The sequence below is a fragment of the Tachysurus fulvidraco genome, chromosome 5, assembly GCF_022655615.1.
Source record: "Tachysurus fulvidraco isolate hzauxx_2018 chromosome 5, HZAU_PFXX_2.0, whole genome shotgun sequence".
Classification (NCBI taxonomy): Eukaryota; Metazoa; Chordata; class Actinopteri; order Siluriformes; family Bagridae; genus Tachysurus; species Tachysurus fulvidraco.
In genome coordinates, this window is record NC_062522.1 from 13,372,352 (window position 1) to 13,385,819 (window position 13,468).

At 36.2% G+C, this 13,468-nt stretch overlaps 1 protein-coding gene across 2 annotated transcripts in view; it reads left to right on the top strand.

Annotated features, from left to right (window-relative positions):
* The first annotated feature begins 12,473 nt into the window (after positions 1 to 12,473).
* Positions 12,474 to 13,468, top strand: part of hs2st1b (heparan sulfate 2-O-sulfotransferase 1b) — an 83,327-nt gene continuing 82,332 nt past the window's right edge. The window contains exons 1-2 of one of the 2 annotated variants that reach the window (XM_027146734.2): positions 12,474 to 12,570; positions 12,734 to 12,951. In XM_027146734.2, coding sequence (XP_027002535.1) covers positions 12,828 to 12,951 — 124 coding nt within the window. In that variant the 5' untranslated portion in view covers positions 12,474 to 12,570; positions 12,734 to 12,827. Of the gene's footprint in view, positions 12,952 to 13,468 lie in introns of both variants that reach the window. The other variant, XM_047814188.1, reaches the window with a different exon arrangement.

A 13,468-nucleotide genomic window follows, 5' to 3' on the forward strand; every position in this document is an offset into this window, starting at 1 on the left:
AGAGAGAGAGAGAGAGAGAGAGAGAGAGAGAGAGAGAGAGAGAGAGAGAGAGAAACAGGAAGTGAGTCTTTTTTTTTTTTCTTCCTTTTTTTACTTCAATTTTGTAATGATCTTTTATTTCCATTTTAAACTTTGATGTTGCACATGACTGCCCTTTCTGTTCACAGAGAAACTGTCTTTCATGCTTTTATAAACTGATACAGGTTACAGTCCTTTGTTTTTACACACACACACAGACAGACACACACACACACAGAGCAGGGGCGGTTTTAGGCCTTTTTTAGGGTGGCTCCAGCCCCCCTGTCTGTGATCTCAGCCACCCAAACAAAATATTAATGCAAACAATCCATTCAATACTAAATAAAAATAACATTTATTGCTTTGGTCTTTGTCTTTTGAATATTTTTTTAATAATTTAGCATTCATTGGACACACTGTTTGTAGAGAATGCACACATACGTGAACTGATTTAATTCAAGACTGGCATCATTACATCATGCATAAAATTTTGGTATCCATTTTTGCCATTTTAAATAATACCAAAACTTTTGGCTTACTATATAGCCATATAATATATAATATAAAACTCTTCTTGTTTTAAATTCTGACTGAGGGCTAAAACCCCTAAAGATTAAATCCTAGAACCGCCCATAAGAGAGAGAGAAAGACAGACAGACAGACACAGAGACAGAGAGACCACACTTTAATAGGAACACCCTATCATGTGAAATGCGTAAAATCATGCATTGACAAAGCAGCAGTGGGATGCATAAAATTATGTAGATACAGGTCAAATCTGAATGGGAGGGGGAATCAAAATGAGCCAGAAAGTGATCTGAGTTCCTGCGTGTCATGGCTGTTTGTGTCAGATAGGCTGATACTGTATGAGTATTTCACAAACTGCTGATCTCCTGGAACCAGAAACACAGATGAGGTTAGGGGAGAATGGCCAGACTAGTCCACTGAAGCAAAAGTATTTTAGACAGTAAGGCAACACAAGCAACACACTGACATTTTTGGATTAGATTCTGCTCAGATTATTTGTGCTGCTTTAGAAGATCTTGCCAAATTGCTAAAATCACATGCATGAAGCCTCTGATGAGACGAAAATTTAACAACACAAGAGGGAGCCAATGACCACGACAGACATATAAACACGTTCAAATATTTTACATAATGTTCTGGATTACAAGCAATAATATACCAAACATACACAAAAAGGCTTATGTACAAACAAAAAAACAAAACAGCACAGTGACATGTTGTTTGACTTTAGAATAAAGACCTGCAAATTATATCTTGGAGGTTGTAAATTTACAGGTGCCATTAAATTTTAAACTTCATAACCTCACTAACATCTTTATATAAACCTGTATGAACACTCTTAGGATAAGCAAACAGGATTTCAGAATGGTTTCATTGATGTATTTTATTAACTTACATTAAAAATAGAAAGTATATCATATAAAGTTTGTGTGAGGGCAGTGTTCATAGTTTTTCCTAATGTAATTCAACAAAATCTTTCAAGTCTTAAAACTCCTGCACATTGTGATCTTGAACTAGCTCGTGTATTTTCACCATATCTAAAACACTAAAATGGTCACCCAATGTAAAAATAGGGATTCAAAATATTTTAATACATGAATGAAACCTGTGCAATATCTGATCTTTTTGTTACATACGTTTTGTTCATTTCCCACACTACCTTGTGATTTCCAACTGTAGTATAAGCTAACACTAGTGTTTTCTTCAGGCCCTTGGGACCAGTATTCCAGCCTGCTCCACTCTCACTTTGGTGTGTTTAAATAGATCTATCAGCATGAATTCTCTCTGCCTCAGTGCCTCATCCAATCCTAGTGAACAAGTCCATCCTTCACTGTCTGTTTAATGAGCAGTTCACCTTCCCTGCAGCACAGTGATGAGAGACTCTCTCTCTCTCTCTCTCTCTCTCTCTCTCTCTCTCTCTCTCTCTCTCTCTCTCTCTCTCTCTCTCTCTCTCTCTCACACACACACACACACACACACACACACACACACACACACCGACTACAACTCTTTCACTATCCAAACTGCAATTATGCTTAGAAAACTGCAACTCCACAAAGTGTGTTACATTTCTTCATGTCTTTCAATGTATGACTCCTGACAAACTACATTCCTAGGTAAGATAAAGATTGTTGAAAAATAAACCTATGATGGCTGTCAAGCATTCTGCAGTTTATCAGCTGATGTGAATCCTAACTGCTTAGACTTTTGATCTCCTCTGACCATCATATAACAGTTACTGACAGTGAGTGATTACTGATGTGAAATCCATGAAGTTCACAGAGTACTGTATTGAAACACATGTAAACTTACTTAAACCTAACACAAGGTTTCAATCATTTGTCATGTACATGATTACAGTATATACAGTAAATATTGCAGTTATTTGAAAACCCAGCATACTTCTCCTTAGAATATTTTGTACAGAAAAAATTTACAAAATGTACAGTTGGGTTACATTTAGTCAGAGTATCAGTACAGAGTGCAGGGTCTATGGAGGCTGGTGTCTTTTATATTACAACTGAGCCCATTTAAACATAAGGTGTAATATTTGTACATTAAGATGGTAACCTTGTTATGTTGTTCCCTCTTGGTCTAGAAGCTAGGATCCTGCACACCCACTGCTGTGGCCTGGGTTCCATTCCTGGGCAGGGAACCAACCAACCAACCAACCAACCCAGCCACTAATGACTGCACAAGTCAGCTGCTCCCAAGCCTGGATGAAAATGGGAGGGTTACATCAGGAAGGGCATGCAGTGTAAAACCTGTGCCAAATCACATACGTGGATCAACCCCTAAGGGAGCAACCAAAAGAAGGAAAAAGGGATGGAATTTGTGTTGACTGTAGTGTATATGAAAGGTAATGTGTAACTGGTAACACCAGAACGGTCTTAAAATATGGTGAAATAAAATTATTTGGATTCTGAATAATATAATGTACAGTATTTGCTTTTTTATGTGAATTTGCAATTTGGAGCAATTCTTGCTAATGGTGCAAAATACTGGGAGATATAGAAACGAATAGATTAATTTCCCTCTGACAATATGATTTACTGCAGCCTGAAATTCGCTTGGGGAAGGTGATTGCATGTGCAAATTGTACAGTATTAGGGTAGGATTGTATTTTTATGATTTTGTAAAAAACTTCAACAAAAAAACAACTAATTGCTAATATTTAACTCTATCTATCTATCTGTCATTCCGTCCATCCGTCCGTCTGTGCTATAACTATGGTGAATGGTAAAGATGTTGGCCAAGTCTGATATATATAATTATAATTACATAATATAGCTCTATATTGGTCCTTTCTCAGGTTTTCAAATTTTAGTATTTATGAGTTCTAAAATATATATATTTTTTGATTTGCAGTCTATTTAAATATGCAAATATTCACAAGTCAATGATTAACTTTTAGTTTTTAATTACAGTATTCAATTACAATATTTGGTGCAAAGCCTCCATTAGCCTTCATTAGATTAATCATGCACAGACTGATTGTGCATGATTAATATATTACGATGATTGTGTGCCTGATTTATGCATTACTGAATAGTTTGTGTGCACAAAGCTGTTAAAGTAGCATAAGTGCTCTCTAGATGGCATCTGAAATTCCAGCAAAGGAGAAATGATGAGGCAACAAGGGCAAGGGCATGTTCAAATAGAATTGAAACCAAGTGCTTTTAAAGCCTTTCCATTTGGTTTAGAGAGAATAAATGAAAAGGGCGACAGAAAGTGTTCTCATTTAAATGTGTTCAAGAGCGAACATTAGAGATGAAATTTAAGGGTGAAAAGTTGCCACTGAAGTATCATTCTTCACATTTCAGACAAGGTTCATCTCAGGCCCTCATTAGCTATGGTCATTTGCACTTATTCAGATGACATAATTGGAACCATACAGTTTATAAAATGCTCCTGTGTGAGACATTATTGAAAAGTCACAGCAATAAATCCCCAAAATTATGTGCAGTGACATGCTTTGTGGAAACAAAAGCATCCCTCCAGGTTTGAATGTGTCAATGTGGTGCATGTGACCTTGAGAAATTGCTGAACATGTGTTATGAACGGGATGGCCAATAATTCTGGAAGCTATTCTGCACCGATTTTTTGTGCAAGTGTGTGTGTGTGTGTGTGTGTGTGTGTGTGTGTGTGTGTGTGTGTGTGTGTGTGTGTGTGTGTGTGTGTGTGTGTGTGTGTGTGTGTGATTGGGTGCAGAGGTGTTCACATATTGTAAATACATGCATGCTGTTTGTAAATGGAAGCAATTTCAGGCAGTCAATAAATGCAGTGCAGCACAGCAATTACATGTGCACAAAAAAGCTCTACACTGATGGGAGAAATAGCAATGCTAGATATCAGTGGAACTGCTGACAGGCTTGAGTTTGTGGGTCACTCTTGGAAAATGATTATATAATGGACCCTTTTGTTATCTGCTCCATTTTTGGCAACTAATATACAGACCATTTAACACTGTAAAACTCATGATTATGCCAACAAAATGTTGTCCATCCCTTACTTCATTACTGCTTCAATGATTTAGACTTCCTTTCAATGCTCAAGCACTCAAGCCTTGAAATTTCCTTACACAAATTCTCAATAAAACTTAATCTATTTCCTCCTTCAAAATATACCGTGAAACCTCAATCTCTTTCCTAAAATGTCTTGTACTTATCTAAGCAGTTTCTAAGAAGTTTCCTTCTTCCTTCCTTCTAATGTAACTTTTTCCAACTGTATAATTAGGATTATTATTAAGTCATTTGTTATTTGTGTCTTGCTTACTATCTAAATTAAATGTGTTATTGTTATTATTGGAGGGCACAGTGGCTTAATGGTTAGTATAGTTACTCCAGGGTTCGTGGTTTTATTCCCACTTCTGTTCTGCCATGGAGTTTAATGGTTGGTACCAATCCATGGTGTCTCCTGTATTGTGCTCCAGGTTCCCTGTAACCCTGTGTAGGAGAAAGTGGATGGATGGATAGAATCTTATTACTACCTCATGTATATACTGTAGCTATGGACAATTGCATTGATTTACATTAGACAAATCGAAAGTATTCAATTTAAATTTACTATATTTGTATAGCCTTTGTAACAATACGCAAAACAGCTTTATAGAAATCTGGATAAAAATCAAGATCCCTAATAAACAAACCAGAGGCAAGAGTGGCAATAAAAAACTCACTGAGCTTGAGCAGAACCAGACTCAAAAGGAAAAACATCCTCTTCTTAAAGTCACCGGTTAGTGGGATCACAAATCATTACTCTTCTACATCTGTATATTGCAATATCCATCAGCACCAAATGTATTGAAAGTATGATTGTTCAGTATGAGCATATTATTAATAAGAGTAGTAGAATAAGCTCAGGAAAGACAGGAAACAACAGAGTAATCAAATAAGAAACTCAAATGAAAGGATTAAAGGACTTATTTAAACTTGGTCAACATTTTTTGCTGACTGACATTCAGTTTTATACAAGAGCTACAGTGTTAATGTTGTTAATAATCAAAACAAGGTTACAGCTATTGGTTTATTGACATTTAACGTATATATCTAAATCTTCACAAACTTTTCTCAAATGCACTGATTTGTACATAATGGCAGTTTAATCTTTACCTAATGCTTGCTTATATAGTTTCTGACAGTGTACAACATGACTCTCTACAAATATAGAAGCACGTTGGAGACCTAAAATCATGTATCAGACACCATTAAGCCAGAATCTTGTTCTTCCTTAGCACATACACTATTTTGTGGACACCTGACCATCATATTCATATGTGATTCTTCCATAACTGTTGGAAACAGAATTGTTTAGAATGTCTTTATATACTGTAGCAGTACAATTTCTTTTCATTGAAACTAAGAGGCTCAGAACCTGTTCATGTATGACAAAGCTCCTGTGCACAAAGCAAGAATCCATGAAGACATTGTGTGTAAACGTTGGAGAGGAAGAACTCAAGTGTCCTGAACAGCTCTGAACTCCAGTGAGAATCTCTGGGATAAACTGGAATTGAACTGGATGCTAGCAGCACCCTACTCCTGCTCGATTCACATCAGTGCCTGACCTCACTAATGTTCTTGTTTCTGAATGACTAGAATTCAACACAGCCACACTCTAATATGTAATAGAAAATATTCCCAGATGAGAGTAGGTTATAATAACAGCAAAGCAGGGACCAAACCTGGGATGCTCTGGTATAAAAAAACACCAGGGCTCTCAAGTTTTGAAGACAGACAAGCGTGACATCTCCACCCCCCCAGGAACAACCCCCCACGCCCAACACACACACACACACACACACACACACACACACACACACACACACACACACACACACACACACACACACACACACAAACAAATAAATAAATAAATCATTTGTAATGTTGGCTCCCATTTAAAACAATTCTAGATATATAGTTCATTAAAATTGTGTATTCTTTCTTAAAGATAAAAGATCGAGAGGGTTCACTGGTGTATCTTTTCTTATGTGGCGAGCCGGAACACGGAAATAGTCTGCATTTGTCAAGTGCCAAGATTGACTGGTATTTCTGGATCCCTGGAACCACTGACACTGGCCACAACCAGCTAAATGTGACATTCAAGATTCGGCCATAGAGCACATTATGTTTCGATCGAACATTTTCAAAGTCGGCATTTCACAAAGTTTGTTTATTCAATCGATCAAAGGTTTTTGGAGAACTGGACCACAGGAGCCCAAAGAGTGGCCAAGTGCCTGATTTCAATGCACTCTCCTCAGCTTGCCCTCTTGTTTTGCTTTCATTGTAAACAAATGCTCAGCAGTAGCTACCACAGCTAGTGCTAGTTCAAAGTTGTCAAACGATAAAGATATAGTCAATATGAGGAAATAATGTGTGAAATATTGCCACTAAAAACTTGTGCTTGTACTTGTCTTATTTTTAGAGATGTTTCTTGTATTCTATTACAAGTTACAGGTTTTTGTGATTACAAGTTACAGGTTTTTGAGATTAAAAATTATTACAATTATAATATACTTTTCATTTGATTTCAGTATCACAAATACTCTTCACTCTACTATTTCTGTCCTTTGAGTGTGTGATGATTTAGACATGGAGTAGAAAACTGGTGACTAGCAACATTAGCCACCAGTAAACAAACAAACAAACAGAAGGCCAATCAAATGCATTTAGGAACTGTTTCTTTAATCACCACATTTCCCCAAAACAGCATATTATCTGAAATGTTTCACCTCTTGTATTACCATAGGATAAGTACAGATAAGACATTTACATGTCGCTGCTGTGTAGCGCGTGAGTGGTAGAAGGTGAATGCGGCTATTTTAAGCAGCAGCAAATCGCAGATGATGGCAGGCAGCAATTTCATGCACAGCTGGAGTCTTATAGCTTTCATCCCTCTATTCTCAGTGTTAAAGGTGTCAAGGGACACTGCACACCAGGGACAAACCACAAAGTACAACTTTTGTCTTTAGTCTCTATACTTTGTCCTTTGTTTTTCCATTTAAAGTAGTCTCCACTGATTATGAGACTGAGATATAAGCATTTATGTAGTATGGGAAGTTCATATTCGGGCTTAAAAGCACTCTAAACAGTAGGCAGGATGTTTTCCAACTATAAGGAAAATGTATAGCAATATGTTTAACTGATAAATCACTGAGAACTCCTAATATACAAGATAAAGATTGCATAGTGTAGGGATTTCTGGCCATCCTCATTAATCTGTACAAGTCAAATTCAGCTTATTTCTTTTATTGCAATTTGCCTTTTAATTAACAACAATGTGAGTATAATATGTATATATCTATAACAAAGTTATAAATACTTCTCTTTCAGGACCTTGGTTTTGGAACACATCAGTGTCACTCTGGATGTATAAAGTCATGTTTTACTGTGGAGCTGGTGTTCTCAAGGTGACAGAGTGAACAGCATTGAATCACAAAGGTACAAGGTTGAGAATTAAAGCAGACCTGATTTGATGCGTATCGTTGCCTTTTCTATTTTACACAAAAAACAAGCACTGTAAAGTATAGCCCAGATACAGGCTCCCAGATGTCAACATACACAAGAAGTTCCAAAAATCCTCCCTTTGACTTTGGAAAACAATGAAAAGTTACTCTATTATCGCCATGACCTTGTAAAGTAATAAAGTATCTTCTAATACAGAAATAAACAAATCAGCTAAAAAGGCTAAGCTGTGAATTAAGGTTTAATTGTCACCTTTAAAATTTCTTACAAGACACAATTTCAGTAACAAAGCTGTTCATAGAGCCACTAAAACATCCAGGAAAAAACATCCAGGAAATTCAGATTGCAAAATGGAAACGTATTACAAAATGCAATTATTGCTGATTTTATACAACAAAAATCCTTTATGTTTAATTTTACATGGACATTTTCAAGCTTATCTGAATCTTCATATTTATCCATTTCTGATTGGTTAGCTCTCTTATCATGAATAAGGGAATCACAAGCCAGTCAAACATCAACTACATCCTGTTCAGAAGAGCTTCATCTTGTTAGTTTACTGCTTTGCTCATTTAGCTACTGAAAGCCAACTTGATGTATCTCGGTGAATAGAGCAGTTACTTGCTTGTAGGCTGCTACCACACACATCAGAAGCTTCATCTGCACCACACACAGGACGTTCTGATGGTGAACACAAGGCAGAGTGAAATATGCATGGGTAATGACAGAAGGTAATCAGAGAAACTGGCAGGGTAAAAATCAAGCAAGCAAACAAAGGAGGAACGTGTCCAACGTGTCTCTCATCATTAACACGGACGTTAATACGTGACAAAGGGCATGTACTCCTAATCTGGGGTAAGACTGTCCTGTTCTGCCAGGAGCAAAAGAAAATTAAAAATCCCACAGTACATTTTATACAGACTTCCACTGTTAGAGGCATATGTAGTTACACATGAATAATGATATTCTGAATCACCTCCGAATCTGACTGAGCCTCTGAATCACCGTGCAGAGAGTAAAAATTGTCTTCCGCCCCCACTTGCAGGTAAGCATGGGTCACCGTATAGAAGGCTTGCTGTGGAGGTTTGAAATGATGACATGCATCTTTGTTATGCCTCAACTAATAATCTCTTGTCTGTATGCAGGTAAAATACAGCTCATGGCTGGTGTAGTATAGGAATACCTGCAAATGAAACTCAAAATACACCTGCATTTACTCAAGTACTTATCTGATCGTGTCAATACTTTTCATCAAATTAATGAAGACTACAGTTGCTTGATGATTCCGGCAGCACTGGACATAATCTCAACCACCTAGAACAGAAACACAAAAGCAAAATTAGAACAAGATGGTATGGGCGTATCTCAGCTGCTGCTTTTCACACCGACTTTGAAAGGATTTCTCAACATGTGATCTGTAGAACTCTCCAGAATAAAACTGATTGCTGCACCTTGAACACTTGAGAAATATAACACAACCAATGTGGAATTATATTAATTAAAACTGTTTTATATAACAAACAATCAGGTGTTCTGTTTCTTTACATGATCTTGGGGAGAAAAATCAGTGGTTATTTGAATTCAATAAAATATTAGCAGAAGGATGTGAATATGTGTGAATGGTGCCTTGCAATATACTTGCATTCCATCAAGGGTGTTTTCCTTCCTTATTCCCAGCATTCCCAGATTCACCATGACCCTGATGTATAAACTCCTCTTTTCTGAATACTTTCCTGTGTTGATAAAGTTCACAACGCACTGTGATTGTTACAAAAAAACCTCCTTCATAGAAATGATAAATACATTTCTCCTTTCAAAACAATAACACATTGCCTAAATCATTTTAGTATTAGTTTAGATGTATACCATTTTCCCTACACAAGTCCCTGTGTACAAGCTGTTACTATAGAAACAGTAACATCTTTTATTTTAAAGTTGGAATTACTTACAAGCCATGATGTTATATAAATGTAGCTCACACCTTCTGACAATCAGATTTGAGCCTTCAACTACGCTCTGGTATAAATGCCATGAATGATTTTAAATTCAGGTGGTGAGACTTGAGAGACTGCTGTGGATAATGCTGAGTGAGAACTAATTTCCCATGAGGATCTTAGACCTTCAGTGAGAAGAGGCCAACCCTGTGGAGATATTGAGGCATCTAGAGATGTCCCAGCTCCAGATGATTCCGTTGTCATGAGGATTCAGGCTTTCAAAAAGGTGAAGCAAACTACATGTGGTCTTTGGGGACAACAACCTCCTAATCAGTACACAATTGTCAGACTTTATACTGTATGACTGTAGGAAACATTAGACATTATTCCTAATAACATTCTCCAGTGTTTATAACAATTTATAATCACAACCTCCAGTGTCACCCAAATGATGATGAGGATCACTTTTGAGTCTGATTAGTCTTCTCATTCTTGCTCATTGGGGATAAATGCAAACACATTTAACCCTTGTATGTTTCTCGGGTCTGTGGGACCCATATTCATAAACATCAATTGTTTCGAAAAACTTTGCTTCCTTGTAAATTTGTTGATTTTTTTCCACTCATAAATTGATTAAATTCGATTTTCTTTTTTTTTAAATTATATTTTATTAAAAAACAACAAAAAACGAGTAGCACTTTAATTAAAAATTGTGATGTATTAAAGGTAGAGGGCAAATATTAACCATATATGCTGTTTATTTTTCTTGTAATTGGGATGAAGTAAACATCTGTAGAGTATTTTAACATAACATTTTTGATTGTGTTGAATTAAAAACCCAAAAATGCAGCAGGTCCACCAGACCGTCTAATATTAATCTTGACGTTGTGTATAATATTAATATTTATATAATTAACTGTTTTGTAGCGTGCTACCTTCTGATTAGTTGCCCAAAGTCTCAACCACTGAGTCAAAAAAAAAAAAAAATCCATTTCATGTGAACTCCTCATACATAAAACATACCGGATATTAAACTGATAAAAATATGCTACATTTTGATACTAAATATGAAATGATTGTTGAAAGGATGAGACTTTAGAATATCCAGTCAGTGATACAGCAATGAACAAAGGCTGGTATGAACACAGACATAGAGCATTTGGTCTTATTTATTTATTTATTTATTTATTTAATCTTTTTCTCTTTGCACTTCTTGATGTTAGAAGACTTTAAAATGATTTGACATTACTTTTGGTTTAGACACACAGAAAAGGGAAAATCATGAACAAACTGTAGTTTTTATAATGATATACTGAATAAAGTTGTAAATGTAAATTTTGCGGTGTCGAGTATTTTCAATACAAAGTGTACTTTTGCTAACAATCTAAAGTTCTAAAGTTCTCAGAATCAAGATGGCTTTAAGTTCGCTAACTACAATTTTCCATCATAAATCATGAAACGTCAGAAGTCTAAATCCTCTGTTTAAGACTTCCAGTCCTACAAACATAACAAAGAGCCGCTGATTCCTTGTTAATTTATGGTTATCTTCACTGGTTTTAGGTTGATGACAGAAAATCTGTTGAGTCAGTTCTCTTTTTTATCTGGATAGTATCATTTTTGGTTGATATAAATGTAGAAAAAATAAAAATCTGTTTTAGTTGAAAACCTGTAAATTTCGGAAGTACAGTGAGACCACATCTGAAAACACGTTGATTTTTTTAGATTATAAATGGAAATAAACAGAGGTTTTGAGAATATTTATACATATTAAAAAAAAAAAGGTGAATGTCTTAAATATTTAATACTAAACATTCCATTCTATTTTAGGTCCCTATCTGAATGTAAGCAAATGTGTGATACTGACCATGTTAACTGCTTCATACTGAAGGTTAGATTTCCTCATGCCTAATCTCTTCTATTGAAGCGAGTGTACAGATTCCACTCTGGTGGATTTGGTCTAAAATGGATCAGAGGCTTTTACACAAACCAGTAAAAACACACACCAAATACAACTGAAATTCATATAAATATTTCACTCATACTACTTTAGCACAAGTTCTTGCTGAAAAAATAAATTGTAAATTGAATTAAATTAGAAAAGAATGAACAGTAGACGTTTTCACACACGTGCACATTAACAGCACAATTATGATTTTTCAAAAATTGAAAGTTTCCAAATCCTTGTCTTTTCTGTGTGTGAATCAGAAAGTATGGACCAACAAAACACTAATCATTCTCTACAAATATGCTCTATAATAACAATTATCTAAACAAAACAATAAGAACCAGACCCTGTGACCCTCATAACTGCCTCAGGTAGATGTCTAAACTGCGAGAAAAAGTCAAATCATTGTGAGATGCAAATTTATAATTGAGAGACACAAAAAATGGTCCAAAAGTTGTGAATAAAAAAAAAGAAAAAAAAGAAAAAACCTACAAAAATATTTTTTTCTCTCTCCTCATTTTCCTTCCTCCGTTACTGTAGATGGCGCTGTCGGAGATGATTTCACACAGAGGAATAAAGCTAGAGATCGAGAGGAAAACCGTACACACACACACACACACACACGGAGGCAGTAGCATCGCTGACAGCTCACAACTGTGGAGCACTTCAACCAGGCAACAGCGTACACACACACACACACACGTACCTCCTTAAGGCACAATAGAAACGCAAATACACGTCATGAAATCGACTTGCAGTCTAAACTAAGCATCATTCTCAGCACATTTCCTCCAGAACCAGAGCATGTGTGTCTGATCGGTGATTTCTGTGCCTGCTTTTTGCAGCATGACATGCAGATAGATCACCCTCATCAGCACCACCATCTTCATCATCATCCTCGCCATCCTCCTCTTCTTCCTTCTGCTGTAGTGTGGTTTAATGGGGCTCCTGAGGACCGTGATGCCGCCCAAGTTTCAGCTCCTGGCTCTGGTGCTTTTTGCGCTGGTCATGATCTTCATCGAGAACCAGATCCGCAAACTGGAGGAGTCCCGAGCAAAGCTGGGTAAGATCCAATCCTGCTACTCAGCACCTCAGTGTAGATGAAATGCACGACAGTTAAACTCGTGTGCACGTTTTACACAAGTTAATGCATGAAGCAATGCTTCAGATAACCAGATCTCCAAATTCTGTTTCTTCTGCAAGGGGGGAATGAATGTCTTTAACCAGGTGCAGTGTAACAGATTTGAGTGTAACAGTACTTAAGCTTTGGTTTGGGGTTTTTTCTGAACAAGTCTCACTTTCTAGTCAGTTTTTCAAATCAATTGTATTTATTTGTATAGCTCTTAAAACAATTTCCCTTTGTCTCAAAACAGCATTACAGAAGTATGGAAACAAAAGAGAAAGAAAAAGAAATATAATAATAATAAGAAGAAGAAGAAGAAGAAGGAAGAAGGAAAAAATAAAAATAAGTAAACATACAATTAAAGTTTAAAATTAATTAAAAAATAAAATAATTTAAAATGTAAAATAGTTCATACATCTCCCAAGGAAAAACTCCCTGAGAGGACATGAGGAAGAAA